Source organism: Bos mutus, chromosome 3 (assembly GCF_027580195.1).
Source record: "Bos mutus isolate GX-2022 chromosome 3, NWIPB_WYAK_1.1, whole genome shotgun sequence".
Classification (NCBI taxonomy): Eukaryota; Metazoa; Chordata; class Mammalia; order Artiodactyla; family Bovidae; genus Bos; species Bos mutus.
In genome coordinates, this window is record NC_091619.1 from 81433125 (window position 1) to 81451433 (window position 18309).

The 18309-nt window shown below is 40.2% G+C and overlaps 1 protein-coding gene across 4 annotated transcripts in view; it reads right to left on the reverse strand.

Moving 5' to 3' along the window:
• PATJ (PATJ crumbs cell polarity complex component) overlaps positions 1–18309 on the reverse strand; it is a 387741-nt gene that overhangs the window by 43996 nt on the left and 325436 nt on the right. For all 4 annotated transcript variants that reach the window (XM_070367927.1, XM_070367930.1, XM_070367929.1 and 1 more), the window contains exons 35-38: positions 11002–11085; positions 5256–5449; positions 2575–2722; positions 1356–1442 (exon numbers count right to left, since the gene is read on the reverse strand). In XM_070367927.1, coding sequence (XP_070224028.1) covers positions 1356–1442; positions 2575–2722; positions 5256–5449; positions 11002–11085 — 513 coding nt within the window. The remainder of the gene's footprint in view (positions 1–1355; positions 1443–2574; positions 2723–5255; positions 5450–11001; positions 11086–18309) is intronic.

Sequence of the window (18309 nt, forward strand, 5' to 3'; positions counted from 1 at the left end):
GCTCAACTAGTAAAGAATTTGCCTGCAATGCAGGAGATGAAGGAGACATCGTTCAACTCCTAGGTTGGGAAGATCCCCTGGAGGAGGAAATGGCAACCCACTCTAGTATTCTTGCCTGGAGTATCCCATGGACAGAGGCACCTGGTGGGCTACAGTCCATGGGGTTGCAAAGAGTTGGACACAACAGAGCGATTGAGCCCACACCCCCAAGACAACTATTTTGAATCTTAAGTTCCCACTTTTGATACAAGTCTGATCCGAATTTTCACCATTTATTGGTGTCTAGAATCCTACTGCACCACTCACTGTCTTTTAATACACATGATATTTGCTGCCCATTACATAAGCCAGAAATGCAAATACAACAACAAAAAGCCCAAAAAACTTAACGATGTTTACTCGGTTTGCTTGCCCTAAAAATTACCTAAGACGAGCCAACTAACTTGTGATTCTATTTGAACAATGGTATTTTTCTTCACTCATTTCCTAATATAAATGAGGCAAAAGGGGCAGCTAATAGGATTCCAGAAGCACCTGTGGGCTAACCATAAAACCAGAATGCCTTCCAAACAAAGGCCTTGGAGAGGTTTTAAGTCTAAGGAAATCAGGAAGGAGACCAAAAGTCATCATGCTTTTAACCTCAAAACAAAGGCCCATCTAATAACCCACAAAGGGGATTAGGGGGTCACATGTACATTTCTATAGTTTAATTATATACGAAATAAGACAACATATAGTCTACCATCTTGATTTTGTCAGACATCACAGTGAAAAAAAAATACAGTGAAATATACTTTGTTAGGAAAAAAAAGTGGCATTTACATCAGCATTGCAAATAAACGAGATGTTTGCTAACCCACAAAATATCACCCACTAAGGCCTCCCTCCTACAGGAGAAACCCCCATACTTTGCTCTCCCAGGAATATACCATTAACTGCCCTCAGCATGTGTGAGTGGCTATTCACAAGTTAACTTTATAGCAATATTTAATTGAATGAATAGAACAATGTTGTGCTAATGAGGGTCAAATTGCCACCAGATGTTGCTTCTTCTTCTTTTTTTTTAAATAAACACAGCTGTGTACATGCAATGCCTAGGCAATATAGAATAGTGGGAGAGAAAAGTGGTTCTAAGAAAATATTTGCAGGCAATAAAGGAGAGAAAAATATAGGGATTAATGAGTTTCCATCCCACCTTTCATTTTTTATTTCAAACACATTAAAGTACACCAAACTTAGTGTCATGAATATGCTATATATTACATATTATTTCCAAACGATCGTTTATGAAATGGGAAAATTTCTCCCGGTTGGGACAGGTGAGTGAGTGAGTCTAACAGGAAGCCATCAACAACCTGACTGTTCTGTGATGTCTTCCTCGAGGAGGTCCAGGAACCAGCTCGGAGTCTTCCAATCTCTAGCTGCACAAGGCCCTGTGCACACTGGCGAAGACAAGAAAAGAACAGGTGAAAAACAGTAGAATCTGTGTCCTAAATTATTATGGTAGTGCCTCCACTGATCTCTGCAGCCAAGAACATAAATGGCTGGTGAAGGCCACAGGTAGAAAGGAAATTCTGTTATCAAAAAAAAATCACGTAAGGTCACAAACATTTATCAAGTCAATACTACTCATCTCATGATTTCCTGACTTCTTCAAACATGTTAAAAAGATTATATTTCAATTCACCTCCTTTCTCTTTCTTTTCCCTCCTGATGAAAGCATTTGTGAACAGTAAAATGATGAAGAAAAAGTGGTGAAAAGGAGGATGGGGAAAAATCAAACACAGAGGTAACACACGGGTAATCTGATAGAAGTCCTCTCCTGAGTAATAACTGATAGTTAACTATTTTAGAAGATCAGGATTTTAAAAGAAACAGAATTCATTTATTTTGTAAAAGCTCCTACAACTACTATTATTTGTGAAACAGAATAAGATACACCTGGTGAGAGCTGAATGGCTATTTACAAGGATTTTTTATTCACCAGTTTCTTCCAAGGCAGGTAGGGTCCATGTGGCAGCAACAGTCAGTTGGAAGGGAATCTTGAGCCCCAGTCACTCTACAGCCTCAGTGAGAAACAGCTTGAGAGACAGAAAAACTCCTCAAGCACAGCTCTGGTATCTGGGCATGCCACTCTACTTTGGTCAGGACTTCATTGTGAGATGGAGGATTTGGTCTTTAGCATCTTTAATATGCCTTCAAGCAATAAAAGCTGAGTTTGATGAATTCATGACAATATAGCCCAAAAGGGAAAAGGATACATTTTGTGACTCCAGGAGAACCTGTCCCATTGAATGGTTTTAGAGGACAACTGCGGGTACTTGGAATTCTCAAAAGTATGAAAAACTAGCTTAAATCCCCAAACAAGGTTCCCCTCAATCCTGTTAGTCAATACAATAGCTTTCTTTAGGAGCTATTCCTAATTGATTAAAATAATCAGAGATTAGGTCTCTAGTAAAAAACCAGTATCAATGCATTTTATAAAATTCAACACATTTATAAAAAAGCTAAATTAGAACTACTCCCATTGGACTTGAGTTATACCAGCCAGGCAGAAAGCAGCTACGGACTCACCTTGAGGATAGTGGCCACCGTCTCCTGCGAAGCACTTCTCATGTCCTCCCCATTCACAGATAAGATTTGATCTCCCTGAATTAATCTCCCATCAAGGTCTGCGGCTCCACCTTTCACGATGTCAGAAATAAACACTCCACTTCCATTTCTGTGAATACCATAAAGCAGAGTAATGGCACAACCCAATATTTCTATATTAAACCTGAGATTACAGATATTCTTCCCAAATGATAAGCCTCAGAGTGCTCACCCTTTAAATAGCTTATATGTATTTATGTTGCCTATTGTATTATTCACTTTCACTGGCCCAAGGGCATAATTTCTGCAAGAGGATAATTTTAGTGAAATGAAATGGAAATTCACTTTAAAAAACAGCTAAGTACTGTTAGACACAGTATTTCTTTAGCAATTAGCTCAATTATTACCATCTCATCTGTTTCTAGTCTCTTTCTCACTCTTCCTCTTTCCCTGCCTTTATTACTTTAAGGTTGTAATTCTATTTATTTGATGAATAAATAAGTGTATGTCTCAAAATTCAAGAGGTTAAGAAGGGGTGACCTTGAAAATTTCCCCTCTCGTCTGTTCCCTGCCCCCAATTCCCTTCTTAGAAATAACCAGTGTTTCCCATTTCTTTATTATCTCCAAGAGGCATTCTGTGTGCATGTGAGCTCAGTCACTCAGTTGTGTTCAACTCTTTGTGACCCCCACAGACTACCGCCCACCAGGCTCCTCTGTCCATGGCATTTTCCAGGTAAGAATATTGGAGGGGGTTGTCATTTTCTCCTCCAGGGGATCTTCCTGAACATAGGGATTGAACCCATGCCTCCTGCATTGGCAGATGGATTCTTTACCCCTGAGCCACCTGGGAAGACCAATATTCTGTGGATACAAAAGCAATGCACGTGTGTATGGTACATACGTGTGTAAATGGATATAAAAGAACATATAGTCTTTTTTTCCCTCCAGCTTTGTTTAACTTTTTTTCTTTCACTTAACACACTTTGGCAATTGGTCTTTATTACCACGTGGCGCTTACCCAATGTTTTAAGGAACTATTACTATTCACTAAATTCATTTATTAGTAAACTGTTGATGGAAATATAGGTTATTTACTTCTCTAGCTACTGTAAGCAATGTGCAGTGAATAACATATCTACAGCCTGTATTTAGGATAAATTCCTAGTTGTGGAATTGCTAGGCAAAGAATTTTGAGAGCTTATACATCTGATCTTCTACAATAAAACTTTTTGTGCTAAGAATGTAAATGTTCCTTACAAACTCAATCTAAAGTGCTCATTTTGTATGGAGGTTATTTCATCAATCCACTCACTATGAGACAATAAAGAAAAAACCATTATTCTAAAAGGACTCTCTCCAAGCACATGTATGATCACAACAAGAAAGCAAGCTTCAACGTGGGCTCCATCAGTTATTCTGCACCCACAGGTGTACCGAGTATGCTTATAAATATGAGTCTCAGCTCTTTTGTTTTGTAATACATTTCCAAAGTGATAGTTTTATGGTGCTGAAATAAAATATAAGATCATGACTACACAGTACAAGGCACAAAACCAGTGCTCAAAAATGGTAGCTAATGTCTTAATAATAGACCAGACCATTTGGAACAAAGCACCAGGCTAGTCAACAGAGGTCAGTGGGGATACATGACACAACATATAAAACCAACTTTGACTCTTCCTAAGAATATGGTTGATACCTTTTAAGGCTATATTGGGGCATCACGTGAAAATCCTGCAGCCCTGTTGGAATAAATACACACTAGATATCTAAAGTCAGTAAACTGTGGAAGCTGGAACTACAGTTTTAAGATCTTACTGATTTCTCTAGTCTACTAATACTGTTCTGAAATAATTACTGCAATTCCTATCACATGGGTAAGGAGCATAGATTTCAAAAGAGTAGCCTGGTCACCAGGATCTACCTATATTTTTGGTGCAAGCTATTATTTGCAGGATATCTTTCTTAATAGAAGACTACTGTCATGAAGAATCAATGTCTCTTGACCATGTCAACTCAGCTAGTTTCAGTAACTCCTCAACTGGTTTAACAGAGTATGAAATTAACATGGCACTCCATGGTAGAGCAATTTTCCTAACCCAACACTGTATATGTAAATCTCTTTCTTGCTACCAGCTGTTTCTTAGGTATGGTCGTTTTAATCAACCCCTGCCAGCCTTAGATCTAAGTGACTCCAAGTAGAAAGAACCTTGTTGACTCTGTTTTTACTCTTTAAGAGGAAAAAAGTAGGAACAGTCTGGGTTGATTTAGCTCAGAGGGTAAAGTGTCTGCCTGCAATGTGGGAGACCTGGGTTCAATCCCTGGGTCGGGAAGATCCCCTGGAGAAGGAAATGGAAACCCACTCCAATACTCTTGCCTGGAAAATCCCATGGATGGAGAAGCCTGGCAGACTACAGTCCATGGGGTTGCAAAAAGTCGAACATGACTGAGCGACTTCACTTCACTTTATATGACATGTTTCTTGGCTAAGGTCTTGCTTAGTAACATGACCTATCTCATTCAAATAGTCATAAACATGTTAATTTTAGAAATCACATCATTAGTTTATACATGGCTTTATCTTTCAGTGTTTATCAGCTTTAGTCCCTAGAACTCTGAAGGAACAAGACTGATCAATCCTGACTCTGACACCATTTCCTTACCGTTTTCCAACGATGCTCAAGCCCAGTCCTCGACCAGCCTTCTTCTGCAGATCCACGGGGAAAATCTCCAAGTTCTCCTCATCCCTGTAGTGTGCTTCATCTCTATACACCACCAGTCGTACCTTCTGGGGCGTCTGCCTCAGGGCTGTGATGGCTTCTTCATGGCTGGCGCGCCGCAGGTCAATCCCATTAACCTGGAACAACAGGCATCTGAGACAGGGATGCAATAGCAGAGACCTCTCTGCCTTCAGCAGCTCCTTGACCCAATCAGTGGAAAGCCTCCAGAAATTTCCAGCCAGTTCCAAAGCACACAGGGAGTGCCCAATAGCAGTCATAGCTGCTTCAAGTACCATGGACGTGGCCCTTACACTCCCCTGCCCCAAGTAATTACAGAGGGTGGGTTAGTCACATGATAATGCAATTTTAGGTAGCTGTGAACTTTACTATGGACTCAACACGAGACAGCAGGGACTACTTGGCTCATTCAATTGAGGTCAAAGGGGAAATTAATATTAGTATTTGGTCAGCATTTTTTGGATTCAGTTTGCTGATTGAATTTGACATCCTCACTCTTAATTGCTAACATCACGACTATTTCAGAACAGGCCAGGAGGAAATGAGGGGCTGATATTTCTGACATGGTCAAATACTTTCTGAAGTCCACTGATTTGAATCTGGATCTAAGTGAGTATAGATAGGGCCATGCATTAGACAGCAAATATACTGGAAACAGCACTGAGTGACACTGAGGTCCTGCTTCTAGTCAGTCATGTGAGTCTGGGCAAGTTGTGTAACCTCTGTGAAGCTCCATTTCCCTTGTCTGTTCAATGGAAATCATAGCCAACTTATTTTTCACTTAACAAATGGTTGTGTCATTGTTGTTTAGTTGCTAAGTGGTGTCCAACTCTTTAGCGACCTCATGGACTATTCTGTTCATGGGATTGAATAGAACACCAGGCTCTCTGTCCATGGGATTTCCCAGGCAAGAATACTGGAATAGGTTGCCATTTCCTTTCCCAGGAGATCTTTCTGATCCAGAGATTGAAATTAAATTAGCCCTTTATGAGCATTTACATGAACTCTCTGATAATATTTCCATTTTACAGATGAGGAAACTGAGGCATGCAGAGGTTAAGTGACTTGAGCAAGGTTACACAGCTAGCACGTGGAGGGGCCGTAATATGAACCCAGACTATCTTTCCAGCCACAGTCTCCATACCGTGTTGCCTCATCTCACTCTAAGACTTGCCCCAGTCACAGAGAAAGTCTAGTATGGATGTTGCTAAGTCAATTTGACACATGGGCCAAATTGACGGACACAGTAACCCAGACTCAGAAGAAGGGAGTTGTAGGTCCCTTCTTCAAGGTCATAGTTACGAAAAGAGTCAAACCAAGGGAAGGATAGGCCCAGGCCATGGACCAGTTTCTCTCAAGATGTTGGTCTCAGTCTGTGTGGCTTGGGCATGTCCATCTATCTCTGGACCGCCATTCCTTCACCTATACAATGAGGGGCTGGGCTAAGGCTTTTCCACTTCTAACATTTTAAAGACTCACTACTTGTGCTTAAAGAGTGATTACATAGATGGGAGAAAAGAGGAATGAGCCCTTCCTGGAGAAAGTGATTTTTGAGTGATTATTTAAAGTTGATGCTGTGAGTAAAGAAAATATTTAAAAGCCTAATTTTCAAGCTGCTTTTTCTTTTCTGATATATCCTGGTGGGTTTGTGAATCACTTAGATTAACAACACCCAGAATAACAATAGTTAAGCATAGGTTTTAGGTATAGATAGAATTTGCTTTGAGTGCCGATTTCAACTTACTATGTGAAACCTTAAAGAGATAACTCAAGACGAGTTTCAAGTCTGCCTTCCATGAATTAGAGATAATGATAACAACAATCATTATAGTATCTATGTACTTTGTTGTGAGGATTAAATGAAATAAACCCTGTAGTACGTTTGGCACAGGACCTGACACGTGGTTGACAGAAAATAGAAACATATTTTTACAAGGAACTGTAGAAACATATTTTTACAAGGAACTGAAGTAACTACAGTCAGGGCTGGTAATCAGTGACAGCATTCGCTATTACTTGAGGGCCATGATCGCACTTCCTTTGTTTACGAGGTAAACCCACAGACAAAGGGGAAAACAATGTCTCCAGAAAATGTGGTCTGAGCTGATTATTTTCCTGTATTCCAATAGATGGCACACAAGACCACTTCTGCTACTCAACTGAAATATAGTTACCTCCATGGATTGAAGGTGAATTCTCTAAGCCTCTAAAATACCCTTTGAAAGGCCTTAACAATTATGTTTTAATTAAAAGCACTGTCATTAAACTCTAATATTACAAAAGCAATTCAGTCTAAATACCAGCATCAAGATGTCTGTTCAAATCAAAGTGATCTGTTGCAAGTTCAAAGTTTTCATTTTCTCACCTGTGAATCAAGTTGTTGTTTAGTTGCTCAGTCCTGTCTGACTCTTAGTGATGTCATGGACTGTACCCTGCCAGGCTCCTCAATCCTTGGGATTTCCCAGGCAAGAATGCTGGAGTGGAATGCCATGAATACTAGAGTGGGTTGCTATTTCCTTCTCCAGGAGATCTTCCTGATCCAGGAATCAAACTCATGTCTCCTGCATTGGCTGGCAAATTCTTTACCACTGAGCCACCAAGAGGCACCACTAAATGCACCAATAATTGTAAGAGAAACATTGCTGAGTGGTTAGAATATGGTGCAGTGATGTATTAAGTGCCTTACATAAGCCCCAGATGCATTAGAATATTGATTGTAAAGGATGAGGAGTGGTAACAGCAGGGCTTCTTGTTTGAGAAGGATCATAGGAAGCCCCAGTTGTCCATGGGGGTCTATCATGTCCCTGAGGGAGGAAAGGCTTGTGGGGAAATGGGTGAGTTGCTGCTTTGGAGGGAAAGAATAACCAAACTAGGGCAGCAGCCCCTCATTATTTTATTCCACAGGGAAAACTAGGTATTAGCTCTCTATTCTTTCTTCCCCCACTTGCACAAAAATAGAAGAGGATAATGGGAATAGAGGAAGGGTAAGAGGAGGGACTGACCCTTAAAAAAAGAACCAGAAAGAAAACAGCCCATGTTAATCATAGAATCATAAATCTTGCCAGGCTATTATTTCACTATATATTTGTAAGCAAAATCTGGCTTGTCCTAATTTAACATAAAACAATAGTATAAAACCATGGAAGGCCAACTGAACTATCTGGGGTTGAGCTACCAGTTGGTAAAGAATCCGCCTGCAATGCAGTAGACCCTGGTTCGATTTCTAGGTTGGGAAGATCTGCTGGAGAAGGGATAGGCGACCCACTCCAGTATTCTTGGGCTTCCCTTATGGCCCAACTGGTATAAATTGCCCGCAACGCGGGAGACCTGGGTTTGATCCTTGGGTTGGGAAGATCCCCTGGAAAAGGGAAAGGCTACCCACTCCAGTATTCTGGCCTGGAGAATTCCATGGACTGCATAGTCCATGCTGTTGCAAAGAGTCGGACACGACTGAGCAACGTTCACCTTCACTTTCACTTTTCATGAAGGCCAGGCTGCACCATGCAGAGAACTCTCAAGAGCAGAAAGGCCATTGTTCGGAAATGTATTACCAAAGTTTGCCTGTCTTCTTCTTGAGGCAACCTGCAGACTCCAGGCTGATTAGGCCTCATTACGCATCCATATACAGCAACCACAATTAGAACAAGTTCAAATGTGGAGTCTACGGCTACTTAGGAAGGAAACGTGTTCCCTGACCAAACTGAGACGTACATTTCTTAGCTAAACACACAATATGCTTTTGTGGACAAGATCCTGCCTGGTGTAAGAGAAGAGCCTATCTGGCTATTTTTAGTGAGAAGTGTAGACCATCCATCCACACTGGGTAATATAATTCGGCCAGATGCCAGGAAATGGTTTAGTTGACCTTTCAAATTCTCCTTGCACTTAAAACACATTTGCTTTCTTCATGCTACTCTATCCTGAGTGTTCACTTGTACATGAATATATTTTATGAAAGAGAATGGCTACAGCTGAGGGTCAATTCAAAACGAGTAGATAAATTAAAAAATTTTTCTTTTATTGAGGTATAACTGTTATAAGATAAACTATACATATTTAAAATATACAGTTTATACTGTGAATTTATACCTGTGCAACCACTGCCACAATAAAGCAATGCACATATTAGATTTAACTCCACATGACTATTACAGAAAAATTTGTTGGCTTACATATCATGTTAAGTATCAAGGCCTGTATATCTGTACTCTTTTGAATATTCAATCTATCCCTCTATAAAGCCAATTATGATAGTATCAGTTATTTAGAAAACCTACAGAGGGGGAAAAAACTCTCAAAACTCCTGACCACCAAAAAACGGTGCTGTATGCTAAAGCAGTCACGCCAATTCCCAAAGAGGCTACATTTATTTTTCTAACCTCATACACTTGCACCTTAATGAATGCACTGGGAATATGTCCTAATCCAATGATGAAGCGCAGTAAAGGCCTGCAGAGAAACCCAATAACTTGCCCTGAATTTAATATGCAGTCAGCCTGGTCTCTCTTTTAACTCCTTCTTGCCTATGTTTTCTACCCTTAATTATATCTCTGGTTTCATCTTGGGAGGCAGACTTGAACCACCAAAGGGAAAAATAAAATTCTATGATGTCATTCATAATGTGCTATATTAAAGTTGCAAAGCAAAACTGCACATATCCACCATAAAATGTTAACTATTCAATTAAATTCATCCAATGAAAGAAAGAAATGTTGCCTAAAAGTTTCACACCATTGAAAAAGCTCTTTAGTTTCACCTACCAGAATGCCTGGCATTAACTTTCCATTCATCCATTCCCTAGTTTAGATGTTGCCAGCCTCAGCTCTTTTTAAAAGGCTTTAACACCTTTGCTAAATGAGAGTCCTTTAAAAAGAGGCAAGTTAAGCATTTCAATTTTTAATAAGTACCATATACCACCTAAAGGGAGAGGATTCTACATTTTCATCAGCTAGGAAACAAAGGTGCCAGGGCAGGGATCTCCATTTGATGCCAATACGTACTAGGAATAAGAAAATAATATTAATACTTAAAGCTGCAATAAAGTTTTTTAAAATACTAGATGTGCATGTTTATGTGTACATCTATATGTATGTGCTTTTAGAAGGGAATTTATAAGGTATAGTAGGGAAGCAAAAAAAAAAAAAAAAATCAAATTGTGAAGTTATAGTTTCATCTGATTATAGAATGTTTAGTTGTACTTTCCCCTTTAATCAAAAAAAACAGTTTCACAGACAGATTTAGATTGATAATCTGTCATGATTCTACTGACACTTATTTGATATACATCAAAAAAGAAAAAAGAATAAAGTACATGTTTTGTCACACTGAGAAAGAAATAAGTGAGGATATAATTGAGTAGGGGCTTCCTAGGTGTCTCGGTGGTAAAGAATCTGCCTGTCAGTACAGGAGACATGGGTTCAATCTCTGAGTCAGGAAGATCCTCTGGAGAAGGAAATGGCAACCTGCTTCAGTATTCTTACCTGGAAAATCCCATGGACAGAGGAACCTGATGGGCTACAGTCCATGGGGTCACAAAAGAGTCAGACACAACTTGGTGACTACAACAACATAACTGAGTAGAAGACCGTGAATCGGTACAGTGACTGTGGATCAAGGTCACTAAATTAGGACCCATACTTGCTGGTATAAACCAGAATGCATAATCACATACCTCTAATATCTGGTCACCAGCCCAAAGTCTTCCATCTCGGGCTGCTGCCCCTTCTTCATAGACTTCATGTATAACTATAGCATCCTATAAAAAAACAAATGCTTATTAATTTTTAACAACCAGAAATGTTTCCTTAAGCCAACAATGAAACTATAGGCAGCAACTCATAATTTGCTATTTGTTAATACAGCCATTTTTATTTGACTTAAACAAAAGACACATTTATGGTATATTCAGAGGTATAATTAATTTTTCCTAAGTTTATTATTTCATTCTTTTAGGACTGGTTTTGCCTAACATTTCAAGTTAAACTTCCCCCATGTGCTTTACTTTAACTCCATACTGCTGCTGCTGTGTATAAACTTGACGTGAACTATGTGTCATTCTCATTTACATTTTATGGTATATTTTGAAACATGGTTTCAGGTATTTATTGGTATTCAAGGATTTGACATAAATGTGTGGCCTGATGAAGGGGGTCTGTCAGGCCTCATTACTTGGGCAGTTAAAGACAAGACAGTGGAATGAACTAGCCCTGGAGGACAGAGCCTGGGGTGGGGGAAAGGGCATTCACAGATCTATGTGTAAAATAGATGTGGGCTCAAATCCTGACTCTTGGGCATCATGTAATCTTGGGCAAATTAACTCCTGAACTCAGGATTCTGAGCCACAGAATCAGGACAATTCGTTAAGATAGGTAAGGCTTGGTTGAGGAAAGTGTCTCATGGTTAATGAATGAAAAAATTTTTTTCTTTGAAGTAATAACCTTAAATTTTTTATCATCATAAAAATAACATATACAAAGTACCAATATAAAGGACTCAAGCAAAACTGCAGGGTGTGGTGAACTAGAAAGGGACTGCCTTCTGCACCCAGCCCTCAGTCCAGCTCCCCAGAAACAACCATCAACAACTATCTCAGTTTCCTAAGGATGCTTCCAGATGAATTTGTACCTATATATCATATTCTAGGCCGGAAAATCCCATGGACAGAGGAGCCTGGTGGGCTACAGTCCGTAGGCGTCGCAGAGAGTCAGACATGACTGAGCTGACTGAGCACCCAATTATTTACATGTTTTGGTAAGATTATTTAAAAAAAATATTCAACTGCTATGTTCACACAATTTTCCTCCCTTTCCCCCCTCATACTGATCAAGAAGTCAAGCTTTGAAATCCCTTGCCTCAGGGATTTTTGTGGTGTTTCAGTTTCTGAAAACTGAATATACCAGAAGTCACTGGTTCTTTCCACTGCTTATAAAACTGAAACGAAGGGCACTGAAAAGGCGATGGCAATCAGGTGCTAGGTGTGCCGGCAGACCGCTGCGAGAAGGAAAGCACTTTCTTGTGTGTGCTTCTCTGGGTGCCTTTGTTTTTGTTGGGGGTACAGTTGTTTTTGTACAGTTGTACAATGCTTTACAATTTCTGCTGTTCAGCGAAGTAAATCAGCTGTGTGTATACACATATCCCCTCCCTCGTGGGTCTCCCTCCCCGCCATCCCACCCATCTAGGTCACCACAGAGCATGAAGCTGAGCCCTCTGCACTATGCGGCAGGTGCCCACCAGCCATCTGTTTGACATATGCTAGTGTATACAGCCAGCGCCGTTCTCCCAAGTCACCCCACCCCTCCTCCCACCCCCATGTCCACATGTCCATTCTCTATGTCTACATCTCTATTCCTGCCATATAAAGAGGTTCATGTGAAAGAGATGGGCAACCAGACCACCTGACCTGCCTCTTGAGAAATCTGTATGCAGGTCAGCAAGCAACAGTTAGAACTGGACATGGAACAACAGACCGGTTCCAAATAGGAAAAGGAGTACGTCAAGGCTGTATATTGTCACCCTGCTTATTAACTTATATGCAGAGTACATCATGAGAAACGCTGGGCTGGAAGAAACACAAGCTGGAATCAAGATTGCTGGGAGACATATCAATAACCTCAGATATGCAGATTTCACCACCCTTGTGGCAGAAAGTGAAGAGGAACTAAAAAGCTTCTCGATGAAAGTGAAACTGGAGAGTGAAAAAGTTGGCTTAAAGCTCAACTTTCAGAAAACTAAGATCATGGTATCTGGTCCCATCACTTCATGGCAAATAAATGGGGAAACAGTGGAAACAGTGGCTGACTTTATTTTTGGGAGCTCCAAAATCACTGCAGATGGTGACTGCAGCCATGAAATTAAAAGACACTTACTCCTTGGAAGGAAAGTTATACCAACCTAGATAGCATATTAAAAAGCAGAGACATTACTTTGTCAACAAAGGTCCATCTAGTCAAAGCTATGGTTTTTCCAGTGGTCATGTATGGATGTGAGAGTTGGACTATAAAGAAAACTGAGCGCCAAGGAATTGATGCTTTTGAACTGTAGTGTTGAAGACTCTTGAGAGTCCCTTGGACTGCAAGGAGATCTAACCAGTCCATCCTAAAGGAGATCAGTCCTGTGTGTTCATTGTAAGGACTGATGCTGAAGCTGAAACTCCAATACTTTGGCCACCTGATGCAAAGAGTGGACTCATTGGAAAAGACCCTGATGCTGGGAAAGATTGAGGGCAGGAGAAGGGATGACAGAGGATGAGATGGTTGGATGGCTTCGCCGACTCAATGGACATGGGTCTGGGTGGACTCCAGGAGTTGGTGATGGACAGTGAGGCCTGGCGTGCTGCAGTTCATGGGGTCACAGTGGTTCATGGGGTCACAAAGAGTTGAACATGATTGAGCAACTGAACTGAACTGTATCATTTTTCTAGATTCCACATAAATATTTGCAAATGAAGCAACTGAGAAGGGATTCATCTCCAAAATCTACTAACAGTTCATGCAGCTCAATAACAAAAAAAACCCCCAAACAATCCAATCAAGAAATGAGCAGAAGACCTAGAGAGACATTTCTCCAAAGAAGACATATAGATGACCAAGAAGCACATGAAAAGATGCTGCTGCTACTAAGTCGCTTCAGTTGTGTCCGACTCTATTCGACCCCATAGACAGCAGCCCACCAGGCTCCCCCGTCCCTGGGATTCTCCAGGCAAGAACACTGGAGTGGGTTGCCATTTCCTTCTCCAATGCGTGAAAGTGAAAAGTGAAAGTGAAGTCACTCAGTCGAGTCCGACTCTTTGCGACCCCATGGACTGCAGCCTACCAGGCTCCTCCATCCATGGGATTTTCCAGGCAAGAGTACTGGAGTCGGGTGCCATTGCCTTCTCCATGAAAAGATGCTAAACATCATTAATTATTAGAGAAATGCAGAAAAATGCTTTTGAATGGAGACTAGAAATGGAGATTTGTGTGTCCCCTGAGAACTGAGGAATTGAGCCCTGCACTGCCCACTGTCCTCCCATTCCCTGCCACACCCACACACACACAAGTTGCAAGAACCTGCACACAATGGTCAAGGGCAGCGGACTCTAGGTGTAATGGATCCCACCTTGAAAGAAGTCCTGAGTCCCAAGCATCAGGGCCTGGAAGTGGCAGGACTTCTGAAGAGATCATCAGGCTAGGGCAAGCATGGCTTGGTGATTACCAGGGTGAACTGATGACAATGACCAAGGGTCCCCAGTGTCAGGGAGCTCTGTGACAGAACCAGAATCCTGACAGCTGATGGGCCTCCAAAAGGACTGACAATGATACTGCTTCAGTCCAGAAGTATAGAGACTCAGAATTAGAATTAAATTGACTTGAAGTAAATGAATGAAATATTTCTTACAAAATGTGTAAGATAGGAAAAACCTCCAAATGGACGGCAAAGAGATCAAACCAGTCAATCCTAAAGGAAATCAAGCCTGAGTATTCATTGGAAGGACTGATGCTGAAGCTGACACTCCAATACTTCACCACCGGACACAAAGAGCCAGCTCACTGGAAAAGATCCTGAGGCTAGAAGAGATTGAGGCAGGAGGAGAAGTGGACGACAAAGGATAAGATGGTTAGATGGCATCACTGACTCAATGGACATGAGTTTGACCAAGATCTGGGAGATGGTGGACAGGGAAGCCTTGTGTGCTGCAGTCCATGGGGTGGCAAAGAGTCCGATGTGACTTAGTGACTGAATAAGAATGAAACTTTATTAAAAAAAAAAATAATAAAACAAAAATGAGTTTCCTATACAAATGCTGGAGAAGCAGTAAAAGAAAACCAGAGGACTTGAACCAGATGACCAATCTAGATTCCAAATATCTTTCCAATATTAAAGGCTTTCATTTTATCACCACACAGTTCTGAAAACATTTTTTATTATTCTAACAGTTAGAGAGGCAGCACCAAAGAGCCAGGAAAGATTCCTTGCTCCAGACAATTTATATTTCAGACTCTGCACCAGCAAAAGATTTTAGACCAATCTTTGTTTTAACTCTGACTTATGAAATTTCCAGACCCAGGGAGCATTTATACCACCAAGTTTGTTTCTCTGCACTGTTTCAGGGCAACAATTTTGAGAAAATTTGCTAGGTCAGTGGCTTCAGGCCATCCCAACATCACTGCCAAGATCACACTAAGGGACCATTTCCAGGAAGGTAGAAACTAAAGCAGGGCCCTAGGTATACCCTGCGGAATGCTGGTTTTCAAAGCTTGATGGCCAAACACCCCATTTTCACTGGATTTGGGAGAATCAGACTGAATTCATGCTACACATGGCTTTTATAGGGCTGAATTTTCAGTATAAACTCCTTTGATCTTGGAACATTATAAAAGCCAAATGGGAAATTTCTCTTTGTTCATACTCAAAAAGAAGAAAAAGACCCACTGGAGCCTAAATCCAAAACTCTGAGATACTTTCTGGGTGCTCTATGAACTGTCATACATAAAACAAATATACTGTTAATAGGCTCAAATAAGTGGTAAAATTACTTTCAATGATCTGTTTTGGTCTATGAGTCTTTCTGGATTGAAAGCTTTCTTTCTTTCTATGAACTTGACTACTGCTGAGGTTTTAAATTCATCAGTGAAAACACAAGAAAATGTGAGACACTCTGACTTGATGATAGAAAAAGGTCACATTTCTTACCATGTGTCCTTGTGTACCCAAAGTGCTCTATGAAGCTGTGGTTCTCAATAGTTTTAACTGGGGGTGACAGAGGTGAGAGGTAGAGATTACCAGCTCAATTACAAATGTGGGCTAGTGAACTGGAAAAAAAAAAAAGGATTTCTTTTTCAAAACTTATACAGTTCATAGCACAGAACAGAATAGTAAAATAGATACTGGATTGGGATATTTTAGGCATCTATTTGACAAGCTATATTAAAATTTTACTTATTGCTTTAAAAAAAGTATGATTAGATGAAATGGTCATTGATGAAAGAGTGACCTTTATTATGTCAAATGAAAATTTGGAGTTAATTATATACATGATTCTTATCTGCTCATTGTATTCTCCTAATTTTAATGCTCTTCAGCTATTCAAGCAAAACTGTTCGTTGGCACAGTTCTGAGTGCCTTCTCCCCCACCAGCTGTGCACCTCCCCCCACTTCCTATCTTTGCGTATTTAAATAACATTCTATGTCAGCTATACTAAAGAACTTTGGACATCAATGTTATGTTTAACTTGTGTATTCATCTAAACACTTACCCACGATGTTGTGATTATGGCTGGTAAGTGACATTCTTCAGACCTAATTTATTTAGAATATGTTGAGAAAAAAAAAAATCTGGGAGCAGCAATAACTGAAGAAAATTGAACGCATGAGTTTTGTCAGAGAATTGGCTCCACACATTTTATGTATTTACCAGGAGGAAGCTGACAACTTGTTACTCCTGAACTTGCTGCAGTGAAGATTCTGGTTGTGCAGGACATGAGTCCAGGGGCAGGTTGTGCAGAATGGCAGACTCACATCATGCTCAGGCAGGCGTCAGCCCCTTCCCAGAAGTAATTTGTTCCTCACCTGGACTAGGTCACCTGATACCTGCCATTGTTTCGTCTGTCTCATTCACTGTCTGCTTCCTGATTCAGCAGTCAGCGTCACTGGCTCAGTGAGTCTACCTACCAGTACCAATGACTTCTTTTACACTGTATCGTTTGTTTATTTTTTGTTATTAAGCTCTCTGTGTTCTTCATATATATATATATATTATTGGAGTATAATTGCTTTTTACTCTTGTGTTAGTTTACATTGTACAGAGAAGTGAATCACTATATGTACACATATATCCGCTCCCTCTTAGACCTCCCTACCACCTAAGCAACCTATTAATCATTTCCCTGTGGGTGGGTTGCTGGCTTTTGCTGAAAGAAGCTGTAGAGACAAATGATTATGAGCTAGGCCTCTGGAGTCAAACTTAGTCCAAATCCTGGTCCTGCTACTTCTGGCCATAGGAAAACTGTTAACCTCTCAGCTTTCTCATTTTATATGGTTTAAACAATATTACCTATACATAAAGCTTCATGTAGAATGCCAGCACACAGTAAGGAAGTGGTAACATCTCACTTACGTAACATCGGTGCCAAAGAGGACACACACTTTCCACTTGTGCCATTTAGTCCTCATAACAACTAAGCAAGTTCAGCATTATTAGTCTCATGTACAGTTAGGGAAAAGAAGGCTCAGAAGGGTCAGACCTGACCAGGTCTTTGCAGCTTCTAAGGAAGAAAGGTGAAATTGCAATTTGGGATGACTATTTAACACCAAAATCTGTGTTCCTACCACTATTGCAAGCTTCTCATCTGTTTTAAATATTTTATTTTGTATTTGTCTAAAAATGAACTTGGGATTTTCCAAATGGCATCAATTCTGTTGCAGTACTTGTCTCCTTCCTTCCTTCATCTTTTTAGTCCTCTTTCTGTGTACCTGTATTATTCATTGAACAATTTTTTTTACTGGAGTAGAAGTTACTATTTCTATATAATGTATCACATTATATACAAGTGATAAATCAATGTTTAAAATAAAAAGGGTTCAATCCAAGACAACAGATTAATTTCTCCTAACCAATGGCAGACTTGAGAATCATTTATAGACCACCAAGATTGATATACACACACACATATATATATATATACATATATATGTATATATATAAACTAATTTCCTCTTGGTAGTTGTGTGACTTTCATTGGGACAATAGGAATTTAAGTAAGATGGCCTGTTTACTTACTGCCTGAGATAAGACCAATAGTTTCCCGTGGATACTCTAAATTACTCATTTGACTTGCCAACTCTAGAGCCAGAGAATTTGAAACAGTGAGTTGGAGAGCCTCTTAAATAATGAGTTTCCCCCAAACAGAAGGGAAAGGCAAGATTTCAGAGACATAGGAAAATCTTCTGCATAAAAACTTCTCTCTCACCAGCCTGTATCTGAGACATGTCTAACTTGGAA